Raw genomic sequence first — 12099 nt, forward strand, 5'->3', positions numbered from 1 at the left:
CCAAATGAACGTAATTTCATATTTGGTACGGTTTATTTTATGAAATATGACAGAGTGTTTTGGTAATCGTAACTTAATATCAGGCTGCGTACATAATTCTTGATGAATTCAATAAATCATTTTGACTGACACTTTTATCGGGGTCACACAAATGGGACAACATAACGGACGGACTAAACACTGTCATCAACGTGACTAATGTAACCCTGACTACGACGACACCCACGCACAGCTGTCAACAGCGAAACACATCAGCCGTCATTCCCAGTGAATAGTTAGAAAATGATTTTCATATTTTCAGACAATAGACAAATATAGAATAACACTGACCGACGTAAATGCATTATTTTCGCTGGTTAAACACGGGATTGTATTTCATAGTAACCCAGGCCTGAAGTTTTGTACTGAACATGAAATCTAATACAACGGGGGATAGTATAGTGTGTGCACACACGGACACTAATTATTAATTCTTTGTTAGTGTTTAAATTTTCACATAATTATGTACAAGAGACCAGGGCTGAACACATTAAAATGTCACCAATCTCTCCTGAAAGTTGCCACCCCTGCAAAACAGGACGGTAGTCGTCAAGCCGTGTTCTGCTCGATATTGGACTCATAACGACATACACAACTCGTGCGAAAAACTAGTACATTGTTTGTTTACATTTACTTCGAACAAGAACACAGCCCTTTAAAATATTAAAGCCGACCTCAACTTTGTTGTTTAAAGCGGGCGAGAATTGAGTCCCAAGCGACGATAACAACACACGCTAAAGCGCAAAGGCTCATGGGTAGACGCTTGTTTGTAAACAATGACATGCTATGGCCATCTGACGCATGCGCAGGTGACGACTCCCCCGCTTTAACAACTACATTTTTTAAGAATAATTACTCAACATCTTTAAATATAGGGTTCGTTTTGTTTGTTATTAGATGCCAGTATCCGCCTCACGTAACTAGCTGTAGGAACCATTACACTGGCACTGGAATGGCTTATCAGCTTCTGTCTGGCCCTCTTTTCAACATTATCTTTGGTTTCACCGGTGTTCCAGTAGGCATTATGCTGGAAAGGAAAAAGAACAACCGTAAAAACGTCATTTCAGCATGTGCGATGTTATGGAGTGTTATGTTGATTTTAGGAGGGTTCGCGACGAGTTTCTGGGAGTTGGCCTTCACCAGACTGGGGGTCGCTATGTTGTAAGTATTATTACGCAACGATCTACTGCTATGTGCTACGCTGTGACGTACTCTGTTGACATTTTTGCCAATCAGCACGCGAATTAGCTTGACAAGGTCGCGTGAGTTGCGCCCTCCGCGGTGCTCCAAACCCAACACAGCTGGTGGGCATTGACGCTGCATTGACAGCGCTTCCTGTGACAACGCAACGAGCTGGTGGGGTCTGATGCCGTTCGGCCGGTGAGAGCGCCATTCACGCCTACATGTCTGGCGAGACGCAATTGTGAGATAAACAAATGACGCTTGCTGATCAACGCATGTTCGCGGTCTGCTGCGATAACATTGCCTATAAATTGTTTTTTTAACAAGAACACATAAATGTAATATTGATAACAACAGCAGCGACCAACGCCGTTTTCTTCGAGTGCGAACGGCCGATTCTCGCTAATCGGTGACTGCGCACGCGCACAGGAGGTACTAACAAGTGCGACGGTCCATTGCATAAACTGCTAAGAGGAACTCGTGTACCACATATTGCTGGGTATGCTGCCATAGGGATACTTACATTGTAAAGTCCTAGTGTTTTTTGTTTGTTTTTGTATCTTTCCAATGCAATCTCGAATAAATCTCCCGTTCGGCTGACAAAAAACTTGAAAAAAATCACTTCCGCCAAACTCAAGCAAAGAATGTAAAAAGTACACACTAATTGGAAAACTGGTAGAAAACAAATATCGTCGTTCTTCGGAGACTAACCACCACCTTAAAACCCTGCAGTCTATGTCTGTTGGTTGCCAAAATACGCTCGTAATGCCGTGGTGAATTACCAATCCTCGGGGGCGGACATCCGGGCGTTTTTCACCGCTTGGCAACCCTCGCGGTGAAAACAAAGGCCAAAAACTCGCAGAAAACGGTACTTTGGGATGGTTGTTGAGACCCCCCTGAACAGTGTAACAAGATTAGCCCTATGTGTGTAACATAAGTAAATTTGGTTGTTCAGGATTACTTCAAAGTTGAGTTTGTGTTGTTTTCTCGAATTTTCACCGGCTCGACCGGCGTTCCACAGCAGCGCGCACAGAGCCCATAGAAATACCTGTACAGTGGTGCGCGTCTTAGCAACTTGGAACGTCTTGTGACGTAGCTCCGCCCCGGAAGATACACTATTATAGTATCCAATAGCTTGTACATGCATTATCGGGCACAGCTGCCTTTCATTACAAAAACACATTCCATGTTCTCGAGTACTAAAACAATCGATGATTGCTTTAATGACATTTGTTCATGCATATTTGCCATTATGATAGTATGCTCGGGGGCAGCGGGAAAAAATGTTTGACGAGCGAGAATTAGACTAAGTCTATGTCAATTTGTTCACACAGTGAGGCGTCGTTCACAGCATTTGCAGTTAGTATCATCTCAAGTTATTTCTCACCTGTAAGTATTAATATAATATACTGTGATAATTATTTTACAACTGCACTGTGCAAGGTTACAATTCGTCGCTATATGCAATAATACATATAACCACCATCCCTCAATCGCTCTGTGCATTAATACATATAACTAACATCCCTCAATCGCTCTGTGCATTAATACATATAACTAACATCCCTCAATCGCTCTGTGCCTTAATAAATATAACTAACATCCCTCAATCGCTCTGTGCATTAATACATATAACTAACATCCCTCAATCGCTCTGTGCATTAATACATATAACCACCACCCCTCAATCGCTCTGTGCATTAATACATATAACTAACATCCCTCAATCGCTCTGTGCATTAATACATATAACCACCATCCCTCAATCGCTCTGTGCATTAATACATATAACCACCATCCCTCAATCGCTCTGTGCATTAATACATATAACTTACATGGACCAATCGCTCTGTGCATTAATACATATAACCACCATCCCTCAATCGCTCTGTGCATTAATACATATAACTAACATGGACCAATCGCTCTGTGCATTAATACATATAACCACCATCCCTCAATCGCTCTGTGCATTAATACATATAACTAACATGGACCAATCGCTCTGTGCATTAATACATATAACCACCATCCCTCAATCGCTCTGTGCATTAATACATATAACTAACATGGACCAATTGCTCTGTGCATTAATACATATAACCACCACCCCTCAATCGCTCTGTGCATTAATACATATAACTAACATGGAGCAATCGCTCTGTGCATTAATACATATAACCACCATCCCTCAATCGCTCGGTGCATTAATACATATAACTGACATGGACCAATCGCTCTGGGCATTAATACATATAACTAACATGGACCAATCGCTCTGTGCATTAATACATATAACCACCATCCCTCAATCGCTCGGTGCATTAATACATATAACTGACATGGACCAATCACTCTGGGCATTAATACATATAACTAACATGGACCAATCGCTCTGTGCATTAATACATATAACCACCATCCCTCAATCGCTCTGTGCATTAATACATATAACTAACATGTACCAATCGCTCTGTGCATTAATACATATAACCACCATCCCTCAATCGCTCGGTGCATTAATACATATAACTGACATGGACCAATCGCTCTGGGCATTAATACATATAACTGACATGGACCAATCGCTCTGGGCATTAATACATATAACTAACATGGACCAATCGCTCTGTGCATTAATACATATAACTAACATGGACCAATCGCTCTGTGCATTAATACATATAACTTACATGGACCAATCGCTCTGTGCATTAATACATACAACCACCATCCCTCAATCTCTCTGTGCATTAATACATATAACCACCATCCCTCAATCGCTCTGTGCATTAATACATATAACTTACGTGGACCAATCGCTCTGGGCATTAATACATATAACTAACATGGACCAATCGCTCTGTGCATTAATACATATAACTAACATGGACCAATCGCTCTGTGCATTAATACATATAACTAACATGGACCAATCGCTCTGTGCATTAATACATATAACCACCATCCCTCAATCGCTCTGTGCATTAATACATATAACCACCATCCCTCAATCGCTCTGTGCATTAATACATATAACCACCATCCCTCAATCGCTCTGTGCATTAATACATATAACCACCATCCCTCAATCGCTCTGTGCATTAATACATATAACCACCATCCCTCAATCGCTCTGTGCATTAATACATATAACTTACATGGACCAATCGCTCTGTGCATTAATACATATAACCACCATCCCTCAATCGCTCTGTGCATTAATACATATAACCACCATCCCTCAATCGCTCTGTGCATTAATACATATAACTTACATGGACCAATCGCTCTGTGCATTAATACATATAACTTACATGGACCAATCGCTCTGTGCATTAATACATATAACTAACATGGACCAATCGCTCTGTGCATTAATACATATAACTGACATGGACCAATCGCTCTGTGCATTAATACATATAACTAACATGGACCAATCGCTCTGTGCATTAATACATATAACTGACATGGACCAATCGCTCTGTGTATTAATACATATAACTAACATGGACCAATCGCTCTGTGTATTAATACATATAACCACCATCCCTCAATCGCTCGGTGCATTAATACATATAACTGACATGGACCAATCGCTCTGGGCATTATTACATATAACTGACATGGACCAATCGCTCTGGGCATTAATACATATAACTAACATGGACCAATCGCTCTGTGCATTAATACATATAACTAACATGGACCAATCGCTCTGTGCATTAATACATATAACTGACATGGACCAATCGCTCTGTGCATTAATACATATAACTGACATGGACCAATCGCTCTGTGCATTAATACATATAACTAACATGGACCAATCGCTCTGTGCATTAATACATATAACTGACATGGACCAATCGCTCTGTGCATTAATACATATAACTAACATGGACCAATCGCTCTGTGTATTAATACATATAACCACCATCCCTCAATCGCTCGGTGCATTAATACATATAACTAACATGGTCCAATCGCTCTGTGCATTAATACATATAACTAACATGGACCAATCTCTCTGTGCATTAATACATATAACTGACATGGACCAATCGCTCTGTGCATTAATACATATAACTGACATGGACCAATCGCTCTGTGCATTAATACATATAACTAACATGGACCAATCGCTCGATGTATTAATACATATAACTTACATGGACCAATCGCTCTGTGCATTAATACATATAACTAACATGGACCAATCGCTCTGTGTATTAATACATATAACTTACATGGACCAATCGCTCTGTGCATTAATACATATAACCACCATCCCTCAATCTCTCTGTGCATTAATACATATAACCACCATCCCTCAATCGCTCTGTGCATTAATACATATAACTTACATGGACCAATCGCTCTGTGCATTAATACATATAACTTACATGGACCAATCGCTCTGTGCATTAATACATATAACTAACATGGACCAATCGCTCTGTGCATTAATACATATAACCACCATCCCTCAATCGCTCTGTGCATTAATACATATAACCACCATCCCTCAATCGCTCTGTGCATTAATACATATAACCACCATCCCTCAATCGCTCTGTGCATTAATACATATAACCACCATCCCTCAATCGCTCTGTGCATTAATGCATATAACCACCATCCCTCAATCGCTCTGTGCATTAATACATATAACTTACATGGACCAATCGCTCTGTGCATTAATACATATAACCACCATCCCTCAATCGCTCTGTGCATTAATACATATAACCACCATCCCTCAATCGCTCTGTGCATTAATACATATAACTAACATGGACCAATCGCTCTGTGCATTAATACATATAACTGACATGGACCAATCGCTCTGTGTATTAATACATATAACTAACATGGACCAATCGCTCTGTGTATTAATACATATAACCACCATCCCTCAATCGCTCGGTGCATTAATACATATAACTGACATGGACCAATCGCTCTGGGCATTAATACATATAACTGACATGGACCAATCGCTCTGGGCATTAATACATATAACTAACATGGACCAATCGCTCTGTGCATTAATACATATAACTAACATGGACCAATCGCTCTGTGCATTAATACATATAACTGACATGGACCAATCGCTCTGTGCATTAATACATATAACTGACATGGACCAATCGCTCTGTGCATTAATACATATAACTAACATGGACCAATCGCTCTGTGCATTAATACATATAACTGACATGGACCAATCGCTCTGTGCATTAATACATATAACTAACATGGACCAATCGCTCTGTGTATTAATACATATAACCACCATCCCTCAATCGCTCGGTGCATTAATACATATAACTAACATGGTCCAATCGCTCTGTGCATTAATACATATAACTAACATGGACCAATCGCTCTGTGCATTAATACATATAACTGACATGGACCAATCGCTCTGTGCATTAATACATATAACTGACATGGACCAATCGCTCTGTGCATTAATACATATAACTAACATGGACCAATCGCTCGGTGTATTAATACATATAACTTACATGGACCAATCGCTCTGTGCATTAATACATATAACTAACATGGACCAATCGCTCTGTGCATTAATACATATAACTTACATGGACCAATCGCTCTGTGCATTAATACATATAACCACCATCCCTCAATCTCTCTGTGCATTAATACATATAACCACCATCCCTCAATCGCTCTGTGCATTAATACATATAACTTACATGGACCAATCGCTCTGTGCATTAATACATATAACTTACATGGACCAATCGCTCTGTGCATTAATACATATAACTAACATGGACCAATCGCTCTGTGCATTAATACATATAACCACCATCTCTCAATCGCTCTGTGCATTAATACATATAACCACCATCCCTCAATCGCTCTGTGCATTAATACATATAACCACCATCCCTCAATCGCTCTGTGCATTAATACATATAACCACCATCCCTCAATCGCTCTGTGCATTAATACATATAACCACCATCCCTCAATCGCTCTGTGCATTAATACATATAACTTACATGGACCAATCGCTCTGTGCATTAATACATATAACCACCATCCCTCAATCGCTCTGTGCATTAATACATATAACCACCATCCCTCAATCGCTCTGTGCATTAATACATATAACCACCATCCCTCAATCGCTCTGTGCATTAATACATATAACTAACATGGACCAATCGCTCTGTGCATTAATACATATAACCACCATCCCTCAATCGCTCTGTGCATTAATACATATAACTTACATGGACCAATCGCTCTGAGCATTAATACATATAACCACCATCCCTCAATCGCTCTGTGCATTAATACATATAACCACCATCCCTCAATCGCTCTGTGCATTAATACATATAACTTACATGGACCAATCGCTCTGTGCATTAATACATATAACTTACATGGACCAATCGCTCTGTGCATTAATACATATAACTAACATGGACCAATCGCTCTGTGCATTAATACATATAACTGACATGGACCAATCGCTCTGTGCATTAATACATATAACTAACATGGACCAATCGCTCTGTGCATTAATACATATAACTGACATGGACCAATCGCTCTGTGTATTAATACATATAACTTACATGGACCAATCGCTCTGTGCATTAATACATATAACTAACATGGACCAATCGCTCTGTGTATTAATACATATAACTTACATGGACCAATCGCTCTGTGCATTAATACATATAACTAACATGGACCAATCGCTCTGTGCATTAATACATATAACTGACATGGACCAATCGCTCTGTGTATTAATACATATAACTGACATGGACCAATCGCTCTGTGCAATAATACATATAACTGACATGGACCAATCGCTCTGTGCATTAATACATATAACTGACATGGACCAATCGCTCTGTGTATTAATACATATAACTGACATGGACCAATCGCTCTGTGCATTAATACATATAACTGACATGGACCAATCGCTCTGTGTATTAATACATATAACTGACATGGACCAATCGCTCTGTGCATTAATACATATAACTAACATGGACCAATCGCTCTGTGCATTAATACATATAACTTATATGGACCAATCGCTCTGTGCATTAATACATATAACTAACATGGTCCAATCGCTCTGTGCATTAATACATATAACTAACATGGACCAATCGCTCGGTGTATTAATACATATAACTTACATGGACCAATCGCTCTGTGCATTAATACATATAACTAACATGGACCAATCGCTCGGTGTATTAATACATATAACTAACATGGACCAATCGCTCTGTGCATTAATACATATAACTTATATGGACCAATCGCTCTGTGCATTAATACATATAACTAACATGGTCCAATCGCTCTGTGCATTAATACATATAACTAACATGGACCAATCGCTCGGTGTATTAATACATATAACTTACATGGACCAATCGCTCTGTGCATTAATACATATAACTAACATGGACCAATCGCTCTGTGCATTAATACATATTTTAGGGACCAATCGCTCTGTGCATTAATACATATTTTATGGACCAATCGCTCTGTGCATTAATACATATAACTAACAAGGACCAATTGCTCTGTGTATTAATACATATAACTAACATGGACCAATCGCTCTGTGTATTAATACATATAACTTACATGGACCAATCGCTCTGTGCATTAATACATATAACTTACATGGAAAAATCGCTCTGTGCATTAATACATATAACTGACATGGACCAATCGCTCAGTGCATTAATACATATAACTAACATGGACCAATCGCTCTGTGTATTAATACATATAACTTACATGGACCAATCGCTCGGTGCATTAATACACATAACTTACATGGACCAATCGCTCTGTGCATTAATACATATAACTAACATGGACCAATCGCTTGGTGTATTAATACATATAACTTACATGGACCAATCGCTCTGTGCATTAATACATATAACTAACATGGACCAATCGCTCTGTGCATTAATACATATTTTATGGACCAATCGCTCTGTGCATTAATACATATTTTATGGACCAATCGCTCTGTGCATTAATACATATAACTAACAAGGACCAATTGCTCTGTGTATTAATACATATAACTAACATGGACCAATCGCTCTGTGTATTAATACATATAATTTACATGGACCAATCGCTCTGTGCATTAATACATATAACTTACATGGAAAAATCGCTCTGTGCATTAATACATATAACTGACATGGACCAATCGCTCAGTGCATTAATACATATAACTAACATGGACCAATCGCTCTGTGTATTAATACATATAACTTACATGGACCAATCGCTCGGTGCATTAATACACATAACTTACATGGACCAATCGCTCTGTGCATTAATACATATAACTAACATGGACCAATCGCTCGGTGTATTAATACATATAACTTACATGGACCAATCGCTCTGTGCATTAATACATATAACTAACATGGACCAATCGCTCGGTGTATTAATACATATAACTTACATGGACCAATCGCTCGGTGCATTAATACACATAACTTACATGGACCAATCGCTCTGTGCATTAATGCATATAACTAACATGGACCAATCGCTCGGTGTATTAATACATATAACTTACATGGACCAATCGCTCGGTGCATTAATACATATAACTGACATGGACCAATCGCTCTGTGTATTAATACATATAACTTACATGGACCAATCGCTCGGTGCATTATTACATATAACTGACATGAACCAATCGCTCTGGGCATTAATACATATAACTAACATGGTCCAATCGCTCTGTGCATTAATACATATAACTAACATGGACCAATCGCTCTGTGCATTAATACATATAACTAACATGGACCAATCGCTCTGTGCATTAATACATATAACTAACATGGACCAATCGCTCTGTGCATTAATACATATAACTAACATGGAACAATCGCTCTGTGCATTAATACATATAACTGACATGGACCAATCGCTCTGGGCATTAATACATATAACTAACATGGACCAATCGCTCTGTGCATTAATACATATAACTAACATGGACCAATCGCTCTGTGCATTAATACATATAACTGACAGGGACCAATCGCTCTGTGCATTAATACATATAACTAACATGGACCAATCGCTCTGTGCATTAATACATATAACTTACATGGAAAAATCGCTCTGTGCATTAATACATATAACTGACATGGACCAATCGCTCAGTGCATTAATACATATAACTAACATGGACCAATCGCTCTGTGTATTAATACATATAACTTACATGGACCAATCGCTCGGTGCATTAATACACATAACTTACATGGACCAATCGCTCTGTGCATTAATACATATAACTAACATGGACCAATCGCTCGGTGTATTAATACATATAACTTACATGGACCAATCGCTCTGTGCATTAATACATATAACTAACATGGACCAATCGCTCGGTGTATTAATACATATAACTTACATGGACCAATCGCTCGGTGCATTAATACACATAACTTACATGGACCAATCGCTCTGTGCATTAATACATATAACTAACATGGACCAATCGCTCGGTGTATTAATACATATAACTTACATGGACCAATCGCTCGGTGCATTAATACATATAACTGACATGGACCAATCGCTCTGTGTATTAATACATATAACTTACATGGACCAATCGCTCGGTGCATTAATACATATAACTGACATGAACCAATCGCTCTGGGCATTAATACATATAACTAACATGGTCCAATCGCTCTGTGCATTAATACATATAACTAACATGGACCAATCGCTCTGTGCATTAATACATATAACTAACATGGACCAATCGCTCTGTGCATTAATACATATAACTAACATGGACCAATCGCTCTGTGCATTAATACATATAACTAACATGGAACAATCGCTCTGTGCATTAATACATATAACTGACATGGACCAATCGCTCTGGGCATTAATACATATAACTAACATGGACCAATCCCTCTGTGCATTAATACATATAACTAACATGGACCAATCGCTCTGTGCATTAATACATATAACTAACATGGAACAATCGCTCTGTGCATTAATACATATAACTGACATGGACCAATCGCTCTGGGCATTAATACATATAACTAACATGGACCAATCGCTCTGTGCATTAATACATATAACTAACATGGACCAATCGCTCTGTGCATTAATACATATAACTGACAGGGACCAATCGCTCTGTGCATTAATACATATAACTAACATGGACCAATCGCTCTGTGCATCAATACATATAACTAACATGGACCAATCGCTCTGTGCATTAATACATATAACTAACATGGTCCAATCGCTCTGTGCATTAATACATATAACTGACATGGACCAATCGCTCTGGGCATTAATACATATAACTAACATGGACCAATCGCTCTGTGCATTAATACATATAGCTGACATGGACCAATCGCTCTGTGCATTAATACATATAACTAACATGGACCAATTGCTCTGTGCATTAATACATATAACTAACATGGACCAATCGCTCTGTGTATAATACATATAACTAACATGGACCAATCGCTCTGTGCATTAATACATATAACTAACATGGACCAAGCGCTCTGTGCATTAATACATATAACTGACATGGACCAATCGCTCTGGGCATTAATACATATAACTAACATGGACCAATCGCTCTGTTACATATAACAGACATGGACCAGTCGCTCTGTGCATTAATACATATAACTAACATGGACCAATCGCTCTGTGCATTAATACATATAACTAACATGGACCAATCGCTCTGTGCATTAATACATATAACTAACATGGACCAATCGCTCTGTG

The 12099-nt window shown here is 38.6% G+C and overlaps 1 protein-coding gene across 1 annotated transcript in view; it reads left to right on the forward strand.

The window, feature by feature from the left end:
* Positions 1-12099, forward strand: part of LOC100366507 (uncharacterized) — a 33516-nt gene that overhangs the window by 5750 nt on the left and 15667 nt on the right. Inside the window, exons 3-4 of the mRNA XM_002734253.3 lie at positions 937-1200; positions 2556-2610. Coding sequence (XP_002734299.3) covers positions 937-1200; positions 2556-2610 — 319 coding nt within the window. The remainder of the gene's footprint in view (positions 1-936; positions 1201-2555; positions 2611-12099) is intronic.

The sequence above is a fragment of the Saccoglossus kowalevskii genome, chromosome 15, assembly GCF_978046115.1.
Source record: "Saccoglossus kowalevskii chromosome 15, keSacKowa6.1, whole genome shotgun sequence".
Lineage (NCBI taxonomy): Eukaryota > Metazoa > Hemichordata > Enteropneusta > Harrimaniidae > Saccoglossus > Saccoglossus kowalevskii.